This window comes from Osmerus eperlanus, chromosome 15, assembly GCF_963692335.1.
Source record: "Osmerus eperlanus chromosome 15, fOsmEpe2.1, whole genome shotgun sequence".
Classification (NCBI taxonomy): Eukaryota; Metazoa; Chordata; class Actinopteri; order Osmeriformes; family Osmeridae; genus Osmerus; species Osmerus eperlanus.
The window spans coordinates 10250691-10265097 of NC_085032.1; the positions used below are offsets into that span (position 1 = coordinate 10250691).

The 14407-nt window shown below is 48.3% G+C and overlaps 1 protein-coding gene across 1 annotated transcript in view; it reads right to left on the minus strand.

Annotated features, from left to right (window-relative positions):
- Positions 1–14128, minus strand: part of zeb1b (zinc finger E-box binding homeobox 1b) — a 47271-nt gene extending 33143 nt beyond the window's left edge. The window contains exon 1 of the mRNA XM_062479332.1: positions 14021–14128. Within this exon, the coding sequence (XP_062335316.1) occupies positions 14021–14078 (58 nt within the window). The 5' untranslated portion in view covers positions 14079–14128. The remainder of the gene's footprint in view (positions 1–14020) is intronic.
- Between the last annotated feature and the right edge of the window lie 279 nt (positions 14129–14407).

The window sequence follows — 14407 nt, forward strand, 5'->3', positions numbered from 1 at the left end:
CTTGTGATTGCGCCCGCCTTCCTTCGCACCTGCCGCACTCCCTCCCTCCTTCCCTCCCCTCGCTCTCCCCTCCTCTCATCTGCGACTTATCTGTCATCTCCTCCGTATCTCACCAGGGACGGGTGGCTCGTCACCGCCAGGGCACGGCGCGAGAGCAGAGGACTCAACAAATAATGGGCCGTTCTAAAAACAAAGGTGCAGGCTGACGCCCGAGAAAACCCCCCTCTGAGAGCTGATCAGGGCTACACACACACACACACACACACACAAACCTCCGTCATCCATAAATAACACAGAGCTGATAGATATCATATCTCCCTCGGAGAGTGATGTCATTGCACCTGGGGAGCCTTTAACATCGTTCAACCCCTCCCTCTCTCTCCCTCTCTCTGTCTCCCTCTCTCTCTCTCTCTCTCTTTCTCTCCCCCTCCCCTCCCCCCTCCGGGTGGGCGGTAAACGTGTAGATGGGAGGAGGGAGGACAGGGTTAGCACCCCCGGGTTTTTTTCATTAATGGAGAGCTCATTAATCGAGGGTGATAACGAGGACAAGTGCCACGAAGATGATTAAAACAGCTCTCCTTTACCAGGGCGCCCTTGGGGACAAACAGACGGGGGACGGAGGAGGCCAAAGGTGGGACACCCACATCAGACACACACACACAACACACATCCGAATGTCCCCATAACGATAGCAGCAAAGGACACAGTCCGCTCACTGAGATCTGTAGGACATCAGGGTATTAGTATTCTCATTCTAGTAACGTCTGTCTGGCACACACACAAACACACGCACACACACACACACACACACACAGAGATAACTTACATTAACCCATCCATCCTGAGTAATCAACCTTTCTTCTTCCTCTTAACCACTGCTCTCATTCTTCCCTATAACAGGACATTAGTGTGTACGTGTGTGTGTGTGTGCGTGTGTGCGTGGGTGTTTGTGTGTGTGTGGGGGGGTGGGGCGGGGGTGAGGCTCTCATGCTGCTGAGGAGCAGACTTAAAAATACATCTCTGGAGTTTTTCTCCTCTGTTTTTCTTATTCTCCTCCCCTCTCAACAGGAAGTAGGGATGGTGACTGGCTGTTTACTGGCCCTACTTTGGACTGACTCAGGCCGTCTGCCTGGGCCTGGCTGTGGAACAAGCCTGTGGGGCTGTCATGCGGGCTAGACGTTGTTCAACTGAGCAGCTACATTGCTTTTCACAAGCAATATAACACCATATGAGTGCCCCGTGTGAATGTCTGTGTGTCACCCTGCATGTGTGTGTGTGGAATTGATTGTGTGATTGTGTGACTGTGTGTCTGTGTGTGTGTGTGTGTGTGACTGTGTGTGTGTGTGTGTGTCTACTGGGAGGGAGGGGGGGTCAACCACAGATACACAGAGAGCTCATTACCCCTACATAAGGGCTTTGCGAACTGCAATCATTTAGTTGAACACACACACACACATTAAATCCAATCTGTCTCGCCCCAACCTAATCCCCTTTCCACAGGCATGGAGGTAAGAAGACAGTAATCCTCTGTATTTGTATATTAATATGAGGCTTGGGTCAGGGGCTGTTCTGGGCTGGGTTACGCAGGGCTGGTCTGGCAAGGGGCTAGGCTGGGCTGGATTATATCATGATGTATAATCTATGGTAGGTTAATCTTCCTGTCGATATGCGAAGTACCGTTTAATACTGTATGCAGATCCCCGTGGATTAGCAAGCCATGGACCGAAGTGCACCCCGACCACGCTTATAGAATGTAGAGTATGCATCAGAGCTGTCTTTCTGCTAGGTTCAACTGGGAACTCCACCCGATTTGTTAGTGCATCAAGCCTTTTTGACCACCAGTTGACTCCCAAAAGTATACGCATTCGATTAAGTACTCCAACCCTGAATTAGCCCTGACATCATCCTGAGACTAATTCATTACCTTCAGTAAAGCAGAGGAGGAAGAGGACGAGCGAGGAAGAGGAGAGGTGGCCTTCAGACGAGCACGTCTCGTCTCGCCCGTCTAGACGCCAAGCTGATGGCCCAGCGTCCCTCCCAATGCCATAGATTTATCAGGCGAGCTATTCGATTAGGTGGGGACACCGCTTTAAATTAGCCGTCCGAGGGAAGGCAGGGGCCAGCAGACGAGGCGGTATTGAGGGCTAAATGGACAGACAGAAGCCTGGGTGCTTAGCGGGCCCTTTTTGCAATTGAAGAGCTTCTCCCCATTTGGAAAAGGAGCCGTCTCAGATCTCTCTGTGATCCTGCAGCATGGGAGGCCGACACAGAGGAGCTGCAGCGCATCAGTGGGTAATATATCGGATCCATCCACTCAGACACACAAACTCATGTCTTATATATTAAGGAGAGACATCTGGCAGTAACAGCCCCCTGGAGAGAGAGGGGGGAGCAGTACGAAAAGACTTCATGCACAGGTCGGAATTTAGAACTGAAGAAACACAGGTTGGCGATCTGATCCGCATCTTAGGAAAAAGGCAAGTCAGTACACACTCATACACTGAACCACTCTGGGCCAAAAACAGACACGTATGCACACACAACACAAAGAATGAATACACACGCGCACACACACTCAGCTACATAAATACACACACCATACACTAACGCACGAACAAACACACAAACACACATACACACCCAGGAGACACCCAGGAGACAGACCATGTGACTCTCACGGGGAAATCTCATGGGTGCATCCCCACATCCCTCCTCCCCCCCTCCTTCCCCCCTCCTCCCCCCCTCCTTCCCCCATCTCCCTGCTCTGACCTCTCTGATGAAAGAGCACTGATAATAACAACAGGAAGTCAGCTTGGCCTGGCCCCACCTCCCAGCTGCAAGCAGCCTCTTTCTCTCCGCTCTCTTTCTCTCCACTCTCTCTTTCACTCTCTCAGTCTATCTCTGCCCCTTCGGTGACTCTCTTCATCTAGCATTTGTCTGTCTCCTTTTCTCTGTCTACCCTGTGCCGTGCCTGGACATCCATCACAAATTCCTAATTAATAAACTACCTCCAAAGAGAGCCAGTCTAGATTCCATGACCTATTGACAGAGGGAAATTCCAGAGAACCTAGTTACTTGCCATGTTAGGCCCACATCAGCCCCGAGGAGTGTCCGCCACATCAGTCCCAAAATGAGACATTGCTTGATCATGTGGACATTGCTTGAATGAGGGGCAAGGTGCCATCCAGGCAAGACGTGCTGCGGCCTGGCACAGACACAAGGGGAGCCACAGACTGTGGGGGGCGGGGGCTTGTCACTGGCTCAATGCCCCTTATTTATCCCCCTTTTTGGAAGTCAGCCTTGAAAGAGGGGGAAGTTGGCGTAGATGGCATACTAAGGATCCCGGGGTCATTTAAATTCACGGCAGGTACGCGTGGCCGCGGTGTTTGATGACAGTGGCACAAGCTCAAAAGCAACAAAGAGTTTCTTTGTTGTTCAATAAAGAGAGAGCTAACACAACATTAGGTAACAAAAACAAGACGCGCACAGATCAAAACAAGATATCCAGTTGAAGCTACAAGCTAGCCCCGCGGATGCTGTTAGCTACCTTGGAGGGGAGCTTTTGTGCCTTCAAGGGGGCTTTGCTGAAAGAAAGATGCCAGAGAAGGTCAGGAAGAAAAGAAATACTCCTCTTCCATCTTTGTGGCACATTAAGTTCAGACTGTGAACTTCCTGTCCGGTAGCCACGTTTCAGACACCGTTGGCTGTTTCTCTGGATTCAGAGAGTCCCAGAGGATAGACTGACCCTGCAGGGCCATGTTCCAGCTCTATTCACCAACCCTGGTTGAAGAGAAAGGTGCTCGCTAGGAAATATGACCTTTAATTCTCACTAGCCTAGAGCCCAAACCCAATTTTCACAACCACAGGGTTTTTTGTATTTCGGCCTTGAAAGCAATGTTGCTTTACCTTCTGTCTGTGTTCTAGGCCAACCTTCATCCACCCACTGCTACTCCCCAAGGGGGCTGCAGTCTTGGTCATCTTTTTTCCGATGGGACTGAAGTAAACTGCACCCCAACCCTAGTGGCCACAGGTGCCATTGTATCTTACAGGCTGCTTTCTGGCTGGCTGGGCAGCAGCAAAAAGAGCAAAACAGGGCAGGAAGACGGGTGTTTTCACACAGATAAAGGTTCTTTCAGGTTGCATCCTGGTTTCTAATCTCACACACATTCCTGGTTTTGTTCACACATTGGAGGGACAGCAGAGACACGTCAACCTAACCTTCACCGTGCTGAGAGACTGATCGATAGGTCAAACAGCCAGGAGCACTTACATGAGGTAGTCCGGTTGGTGCTGTCCGTGAATTGTCCTCCCCATACTCTTATGGAATATTGTCTTGAAGCCTAGCGAAGGTTCATAATGCCAGGGAGTTTTCAAAGTTAAAATTAAAATGTGTTCCAGACCACTCTGCTTTTAGAGCACAGTTTACAGTTGTTCTGTGGCATCTTATTATCACAAAGTGATAAAAAATGTGCGCAATCACTTTGTTCCCTTTTAATGTTAAACACTTTTTTTCTCCGTAAAAAAGCGTCCATTTCTCCTTTGTCTCTCACTTTCTTTATCTCTCTTTTTATAACTCTCTTCCTCTCTTCCTCTCTCTCGCTCTCTCTCTCTCTGTGTCTCTCTCTCTCTCTCTCTGTCTCTCTCTCTCTCTCTCTCTCTCTCTCTCTCTCTCTCTCTCTCTCTCTCTCTGTATGTCCTTCTCCAGGAGGCACCAGTTAACCATGAGCCACACCATACTTAGCTCTCCTGCCAGAGGAAATGTTAAATCTCTCTCCCCCCTCTTTCTGGCTGTCTTCCATCCCCTCTTTTTTCTCTCCTCTCTCAGGCTGTCTGTCCTCTTTCCTCCCTCTTCTCCGTCTCTCCTTCTCCCTCCCTCCGACGTTGTCAGGTGTTTATTTATGTGTGGTGGGCTCAGTTCCTACGTAGCTGCAGCACCTGCTTGTGTTGGTGAGGGAGAGCCCAGACAGCTGCCAGAGAACTAGAGAGAGGAGAGAGAGGAGAGGACAAAGAGAGAGAGAGAGGAGAGAGAGAGAGAGAGAGAGAGAGAGATGAGAGAGAGAGGAGAAGAGAGAGAGAGAGAGAGAGAGAGAGAGAGAGAGAGAGAGAGAGGAGAGAGACGGTGGTGAGAGAGAGAGACGGTGGGTGAGAGATACTGAGATACAAAGATACAAAGATAAACAGGGGGGTTGGAGGTAGAGAGGAGCAGTGGGAGTGATGTAGCTAACGCTAGCTGTGTTGTTGGCGCAGCGGTGCGCGGCTAACTGATGATGTTGACTAATGACAACCGGGCCTCGGCATCGAGAACACCACAAACCAACAGCAGTGAAAACAAACAAACGCCCAATGAGCTTAATTACTAGTGTTGTATGACTCCAAACATGATCAATTAAGAGCCACGGTTCGTTGACTCTTAACTAAAGGCATGTTGCCTGGGCAATAAAGAGAGAAGAATGATGTCAGGATGAGTAGGAGAGCAGATGTAGAGTAGTCTGTCCACCTCCTCTGCAAAAACACACGTACGCCAACGCTGTCTGTCTCTTCCTCTCTATTACACACACACACACTGTGTGAGAGTGAGACGACCGCAAACACCTAAAAGATAGCTGTGCCAGGACAGGTGGGGACAGACAGGTCAAAGGTCACTGGCTACAACCCTGCCCCGAGTTGACAGGGGTGTACTGAGGGGTGGAGCTTCAAGAAAGTGTACTTTGATCTAGAACTAGATAGCCAGGTACGAGGTAGAGTCTCTAACATGCCAGCCAGCCGTCAGCAAAAAGGCAAACTGCACCAAGAAGAATAAAAACCAAAATGGCCACCACAGCAATAAGAGGAACATGACCAAATGCTTCTCCAGCTTGTAGTGAGCGTCCTCAAAGACGTGTGTTTTTTCAGACAGAGAATGCTCCCAAGGGGAGAAAAGTGACGACGGAACAAGAGTGGTGAAAGACAAAGACATTTTTGTGTGGCACGGCATAATCTGATAACGCACATTAATAAGTATACTAACACAATACATTCCTGTCTGAGCCAAAGCCAAATCTTATCACTCTTAGCGTGCTGAGGTGTTCAAAACATCATGACTTCTTAAAATCACGATGGCCTCACGTAAAAGGACACAACATGTTTTTTTGGTCCTGTTTTTCTTTCTGTGTGACATTCCATCCACCTTACTACTACTCCGTCCCCCGTGATTCGGCAGTCGTCGCAGTTCGGAGGACAGTCCTCAGGCCAACCAGACAAGCTGGCGTGCTCAGTGACGCCGTGCCTTGGGGTAGTTTGGGACGATGAGGTTGAACCCCCCCCTTTCCCTCCCTCCTTTTCCCTGTTTACAGACTGGGCACACTCTCCTCTCATTAATCCTCAATGGATGTTTAGCCATTGTGACAGTTAGCGTAGCTAGCTAGCCTCTCGCTGCCTCATAAACAAGGTGACTAAGGGCTTTTTACTGTTGGAGCAGCAGGCTAGGTAGCTTCCCAGGAAGGCAGCCCCCTCTCAACTGTTATTATTAGTCACTCTCTGTGTCCTGAGGACATCACGTTCAGGGAAGGTTTAGTTTCTTCTTCCTCTCACTCACCTTCCAGCTCTTTCTCTTTCTCGAAAACACTCTCATATCCCTTCCCCTTCTCTCTCCTTTCAATCTCATCTCCATTTGTCTGTCTCAGGGTGTCGTACTATTAAACTGACTTTGTTGAGTCTCTTTCTTCGCTCCCCTCCCTCTCTCTATCCCACCCTGCCTCGCTCTGTCAACGTGTTGTGTCAGTCATTAGCCTGGTTTTGAATACTGTCATGTCGCTTTGTACCGCCATTATCAGTGAGTGTGCTTCGGAGAGCAAAATCAATACCTTCATCATCCCAGCCTGGCAGAGTTCCAGGCAGCCCGTCCAAAGAGCAACACCAAAGATCACAGTGTTATTTAGCTGAACGCCCAGCCTTGAAACAATACCACCACACTTACTGTAAGAGCATGGCGGTTTAACAGTAAGGTCAGGAAATTCCCTAGATAGATGACGATGAGCTTATACTCTGATCAACAATGTTGGGTTAGAGCTAGAGCGGGGCAAATATGCAATATAAAAGTGAAGATGATGTTATTACTGCACTGTGTTGAACTGTGTCATAGTAACACAGACCGTCTACAGAACTGTGCACTTTTATTCTCTGATTATCGCCCGCACTGTATGTCCTCCATTTGTACGTCACTTAAACGTGTAAAAAAAAAAGGATAAACATGTCAGTTAAATGAATCCATGTCAACACTCTGGATATGTGAAGTGGAACTGCAAGTATAGTGTATTAGTTGGCACTGAAGTGGAATTCAACAACAATCATAGCTGTGCTATGTGAATCCCCAGGTTAGGAACAGTTAGAACAGTTATGATTAGGGTGAAAGGCTGAGATAAAAAGTGAATGTTTATGATACAGGTGAATGGACAGGTTAAAGGTGAAGAAAAAAAGCCTGGAGATTTCCACAGCCTTCCAGTTAGCCTATTGTCAAGCCTGGTCCCTTTTTCATTAACCGCTCCACTGAGGATTGAGGGGGAGGGAGAGAAAGAGAGAAGGCAACAGGGGGGCGAGGATAGGGAGGGAGAGGGGAGGAAGGGAGGGAGGTAGGGAGGGGGACAACAAACTGTGTCATAATGCCCTCTTCCCTCTGAGACGACCCGGGCATAAATCCACCGAGCGCTTGATTAAAAGCATGCACATCAACGGCCAGAAAGCTGGGCCGAGTGTGTGTGTGTTTGTGGTCACACACAGTCCCCCCTTGGGGATGGCAATTTAGAGTCTCTGTCTCTCTCAGGAACGCACACACACACATACTCCAAGGATTTCATTTCCCACCTGTGGCTTTTTGAACAGGTGGGGGGGGGGGGGGGGAGGGGAAGAGAGAGACAGTGAAGGAGAGAGAAGGGGAAAGACAGAGATGGGCCGGGGCGGGGCGGGGAGGGGAGGGGGGAGGGTTAATATGGTGCTCCTCACAAGGACACTAGACTTATCTCAGGGGCCAGTTGGCTGAGGTCATCCACCAAACACACCTGTGTGAGTGGAGGAGTGCTGTGGGAGTTGGGAGGAGGTATTTCTGCCTGGTTGGCTTACATGATAAGCTAAAGTGGTCCGTCCTCCATGGCTGAACACAATGCCTCTTGTGATCAGCTCAGTGTATGTGTGTTTATGTGGGCGTGCGTGTGTTTGTGAATCACACAACAGATAGCTGTCAATCTAAGGTATTCCTCGGAGCGTCCTACAGCGCTCAAGCAGGGCAGTTGACGTGTAGGGCCGAGAGAGAGAGAGAGAGAGAGAGAGAGAGAGAGAGAGAGAGAGAGAGAGAGAGAGAGAGAGCCTTCGAGCTAAGCAGTTCCATGGCCGTCCATTCCTGCTTTTCCTGAGCAACCGTCGTTTTTTTTGTTCAGTTCACTGGGCTGTCGCATCACTACATACAACCCCATGACCCCCTGCCCCCACGCTCCTTTTCTTCCCCCGACCCCCTGCTTGTCCTACCCCTAACACCCTTCCACCCCGGCAGAACAGCTTGGGGACATTTCTGTCCTTCTTTTCAACGCAGCTTGCCGCTGACACATGGCTGCTCGCTCGTCCCTCAGTCTCACAGGAGGCGAGGGAGGCAAGGGCCTGTCACGCAGCCCCCCCCCCCCCCACACACACACACCCACAACAGGGAGGCTGGGGGACTCCGGCAACTGTGAAATAAGGGCCTCATCATGGCTTTAAATTCTCCCTCCCTCTTTATCCTCCCTCCTCTCTCTCTCTCTCTCTCTCTCTCTCTCTCTCCCAACATGGGCCTTGAAAACATGATCTATCTCCCTCTCATACCGTGGATTCCCAAACCACACAACAACAAACGCCAAATGTAAGTGTGACACAGGACAAAGTAAACACATTTTCCAAAAACCTTAAATAAAACCCACACATGCCCAAACCTGTCCGAGCGAGGGCCATAGGGGTGCGTGAGAGTGAGCAGGGATGAATTCTTCGAGCGTTCCCTGGATTCCTCCTTCCCCGGGTCTTTGGGATGAAGAGAATGGCTCATATGCAAATAGCACGCACAGTGTGGAGTAGAAGTTTCCCACAAGGCTGGTGTGAAAAGAGGTTCTCCCCTCCCCATGCCTTCCCCACTGAATGGGTCTTTTCTTCTGCCCCTGAAAGTGTAGTGTGAGGTAGAGCGGGCAAACTGCAAAGGTAACTAGGCTCTTTCTCCATGGGCTTTATCACCAAGCCCCCTGATACACAATAGCTCATTTAAGCATTCAACCACGCAAACCCCAATAAAGCACATCTCAGCACAGTTAAGGGAGGGGCGGGGGGGGGGGGGGTGTGCTGCTCAGCCAAACTAACTTGGGGTTTAAAACTTTCTTTTTGGGGAGGAGTGCACCTTTTTATAGGGTAATGTTAGGCCCCCATAGAAGCTTGCTAATCATTAAGCCGGACTTATCGTCACAGAGGTGGGAGTGGGTCGATGCTCTAAAAGTTTGAGCAACAAACACACAAATGGACTGAGAGAGATGATGGCATGTTGACATGTAGGTTTAACTGTCAGACATGCATCCCAACTCTGCTTTGAAGACACTGAAAAAGCATCTATCTAGACAGATGTAAACAAGAATGAAAGTCAATCAGTGTTTGTGACTGCACTTCCACTTTTTAACATTGCCTCTATTTACCCTAATAACTGGGCTTTTCATTTGGGTGGTGTGTTTGAGGACCTTAACTGTACAGAGAGTGACTGAATCAACAAGTCTCTGTGTGACACAGGCATGCTACATCTACGCCTAAACAAATCCCTCGGATTGAAAGGGATCTGTCGTGCTTGTTTGACAGCACGGTCATCTTACCAGCAACCTCACCCTCCACCCCCTAGCGACACCCCAGTGTCACCTCTGCTACTTCTCACAGCCGCTCTCCCTCCTCCCTAAAATGTCTGTGAGTTAGGGAGGGGAGGTGGGAGAAGGGGGCGCCCCACCCCCCACCATCTTTTTCTATCCTTTCATTGAGGGGACTTAAACACAAACACAATTGGACATGCTGGAAGCCTGACAAAGGCACAGGGGGGAAAGTGAAGTCATACTTGAAGCATGCATGGGTGCCTAGGTCAGGGGCCAATCAACGGCACCCCTGGCTACTGTGTCTTAACGGGGGAATAAAGGGACTGCCAAAGAACGGGAGGCGGAGGAGGGGGAAGAAGGGAAGGGGTTAGGCGGAGGAGGGAGGGAGGGAGGGAGGGAGGGAGGAAGGATTTTCTTCTTGGCACTTTCAAACGAAGCTACAAGGAAGTCACTCTGGAGCGAGTGGGCTAAATGAAAACGTCCTTCTCCGATACACACCCCGTGGGGGTAGATCTTTCAAATGTTAACAGATGGCTTTTAAAACACTAAAGCACCATGTGTGGGGGCAACAGACCCATCCCCGCCTCTTTGACCAGAAATCACTGGGTTTTCCCCAAGAGCTTTTTGGCTATAGCTTATAGCTTAACCACACTGGTTCTTTATTGTTCTCGCACAAACTTTACAGCATGTGGTTACATTCAATTTATTTAGATGGGGTCAAATGATTCTGCAATGCTAATTATAGATCTACTCGTCATATAAACATCCTTCGCAACGCCAAAAACAAAATACAGAAGCCAAAAGAATGGCCCACTACCTCTTTCTTCTTCTTTTTTGGGGGGCGGATGATTCATTGAAGTATGAGAGAGCGAGAGAGAGAGCGAGAGAGAGCGAGAGAGAGAGAGCGACAGAGAGAGAGAGAGAGAGAGAGAGAGAGAGAGAGAGAGAGAGAGAGCGAGAGAGAGCGAGAGAGAGAGAGAGCGACAGAGAGAGAGAGAGAACGACAGAGAGAGAGAGAGAGAACGAGAGAGAGAGAGAGAGAGAGAGAGAGAGAGAGAGAGAGAGAGAGAGAGAGAGAGAGAGAGAGAGAGAGAGAGAGAGAGAGAGAGAGAGAGAGAGAGAGACAGAAAGGAAGAGATAGATTCAGGGCAAGAGGGAGAGGTACTTTAATACATTCAAATAAATAGTAATCTTACCTACACTCACACACACTATTGAAACTCTATAACACTGCTGTAATTAACAGCCCTCCTCTTTGACACATACACGCATACACACACACATACACCCAGCTACCTTCAGGAGTGGCTCTGTTTATTTTCTGCTGAGAATGTTAATACGGTCCGCATTCCACTATTCCCAGATTGTCGTGTTAAGTTACCGCTGCGTGGAATGACACCGTTCCTGATGAGGAGCGGACTGGGGAGTGACAAGGTGCAAGCTGTGGTATCACACCTGTCGTCCTGCAGGCTGTTAACACCTCTATGTTTACAGCTGAGATGGGGGAGCTCACCTTGATCTCAGACATGTCACTTGCAGACAGGCCGGGAGGGAGAACGCGGGGAGGGAGGGAGACAGGCTGAGAGGGAGACAGCAGAGTAAGACACAGCAGAGAGAAACAGCAGAGAGATTGGCTGGAATGGACACAGGCTGGAAGAAAGGCAGGCAGTCAGGCAGAAAGACAGGTAGTTAAGAATGGGAGACAGGTAGGCAGGGAGGTGAGTGGGGAGGGTGAGAGTCTGGCAGAGAGAGAGAGAGGCAGGCAGGAAGGTAGAGCAATAAGTCAGGGCAGACCTGGCACCTTTTGGTGTCAGTGACAGCCTGGTCCACTCTGTTCTGTCACCAAACAGTCACGCCAGCAAAAGTTTTCTCACATGCAAATATCCAAATCCATGTTGGTAGGTGCACTATAGGGGATGGCTACAGGCCTACATGTTGGGTCTGATAAAGACTGTTAACTAGTCCAGTGTCCTCTGTGTTTTGTGAAAATCCACCTGTCATGCCTGTTTAATGGTCTGTTGCTCACATTGAGGTTTTATCTGCAAAAAATTACTATACAGATTAAATTATTTTTCATTTATTTGGACAAGTAACCATAGCTTGTAGAACATAACAAAACGTGTTGGTAAAACAATCCAGATTGAATCATTTATGGGAATGTTACTGCCCCTTGCGCAAATGGTGCTTTACAAACGTCACAGCATATCCTGGATTAGGGTTCTAAACCAGTGGTTATCTATCTCAATTTCAATTGGCCCACGACGGGCAGCAAAGGTGCGCTTTTGGTTAGGTCCTTTATCTAAGGTCGGTCACCTTCCACTAAACCATCCGTCTGCACAGAACTGTCATCAACAAAATAGACCTTTGTCACAGAAAGTTGATGTGGGCAATGCACGCGAGAAACAAACGAGACTCCCCCGTCAAAGCAAATAGATATGACAACACAGTGAACCTGAAACACCGTTTGCTTTGCCCCTTTTTTATACCTGCACACGTTGCCATTGCTGCGGCGCACAGTATTCGTTTCCCGAGGCTTTTGAACAGCAATAATTCCCACGAGGCTGTGCCTTCTCTTACTCAACGTATCCAGTCAACCGAAATTACATTTACACGTTTGTTTTCATAGACATGTTCAGTTTTGAAAGCACCGTTTTTCCGCCTCAGGTAAGCAACGTCCACAGTTCTTTTGGGCTACGCTGGGTGGCTCACAATTGCGCTGACTCGCTACATAGACAACGCATGTCATCTACAGAAGAAAGTGCTCTTATTAAAAAAATAAAAATACCTTAACACTTTACCGTGCGTGAATAAGCACCCAAAGGTTACCACACTAAGCGAGAGAAAAGCAAACGTGAGAAGACAGAAATATTTTAAACCAAACTAATTAGATTACAAATAACATAAGTGTGAAGCAGGTATTGTATCATATAGCCTATTCATAACGATGTAATATGTTGTCTAATCTCTTAGTAACAAAAAACATCCATAACGTAACCAGTTCAAAAAGCTATTGCGAGCATCAGACTGCATGGCTACCTATAACAAAAAATCGGTCCACCCATATAAAAAACTAAAATGTACATCGGAAGACCAATAAGAAAAAAGAGTCCTCATAAGCAGGTTGGGGTCTTTGACTCTGACCAAGTTTCTTCCCCAACCAACCAAACCATTGTCAAAATCAGAATTCCCAGTGCGCGCCTGAGTATTCCTATGCGCTCTCCTTATATAGGCTGGGCTCCTCACACAACAGCGCGTGAGCTATCCCATTCTCTGGACATTGCCATGGCGTGCATGCTTGAGAAGCTCCCTTAAGACATAAAGTCAAAGTGTACAATGATAGTCTACATTAAGCTTGATGTTTTTGTTCCAAATTCACTAAGCATATTTGCATCCGAGAAGTTATGACAAAGAAGAAGAAAAAGCTCTATCTAAACCTTGTTGGATATCAAACAATAATAGGAGCAAATCGTCGTGTTTTAATAGCAATGGCATAGATGAAAGCTATACTTTCCTACAAAGTAGTCCATAACCTAATATTACGATGCCTTTTCGCCAAAACAATATTGGCTAAAACATTACTGCATGGTTGGACACTCGCAAGTGTAGCAACAGTGTTCGCTCGCGCTGTACCTGCTACCGACCGAGCAAGGAAAAGAGGGAAATAACCTGCTAGATTTCGCAAACTTGATAAACTATGTCCGAGCTGTGAATATATGGGTTCATTTAAAAACATACATTGATTCACAATTTGAAAAAAAAGGAGGACTGCGAGGCTCCGCAATAACCAGGTATTTCCCCCCAGACACACTGTTTGACAGCCACAAAGAGAAGGAAAATAGCTATGAAATCGAAACATAAAATAATAAACAAAGTACCATAAAACAGAATTGAGAATGAAAAGATTTGGAAAACAAAAGCGGGTCTACTCTGAACATGGTTAGGTGCGCGTATAACGGTCCAGGGTGCAGTGAACCGCTAGGCGGAGGGAGAGTCGCGAGCCAGGTATAACGGTACACCACATAGGGCTGTAATACTGCGCTTACGTGCTACTTTCCAACACTTTGAGTGACTAAATACAAGGCTTGGAGCACCCCAAACTTCTCGCATAAAATCTTTTTTGATAGAACACTTTATAGTCCACCTTATCGCACAAAAAGAAAGCCAGTTGAAGTCATGTTTCTTACCGTTATTCCTCCTCGGATTCGCCTGCTTTCTGCGCTTACACCTGGGGCCATCCGCCATGATCCTTTCGCTGTGTCTAAATGCTGCTAGAGAGTCACCTCCTCTCTCGCCCCCACTCCCCCCACCTCCCTCCGCTTCACCTCCCCTCCCTGCACCTGGTTTACGGCACTCAGTTTTACGACATTACCTTCTGTACCTTCCAAAACCCAAACTCTTGGACCATCCATCCACCACCTTCAGAACGTCCAGCCATCAGTTACCCGGACATTACCAGCACACTATCACCAACGTGTTTACAAAGTGTAGACCACCCAGTTGCATAGGCTATTTATATTAGGTCCATGCATGTTTTTGGCGTTTTACTCTTAAGAGGTATCCTTATTGAGACT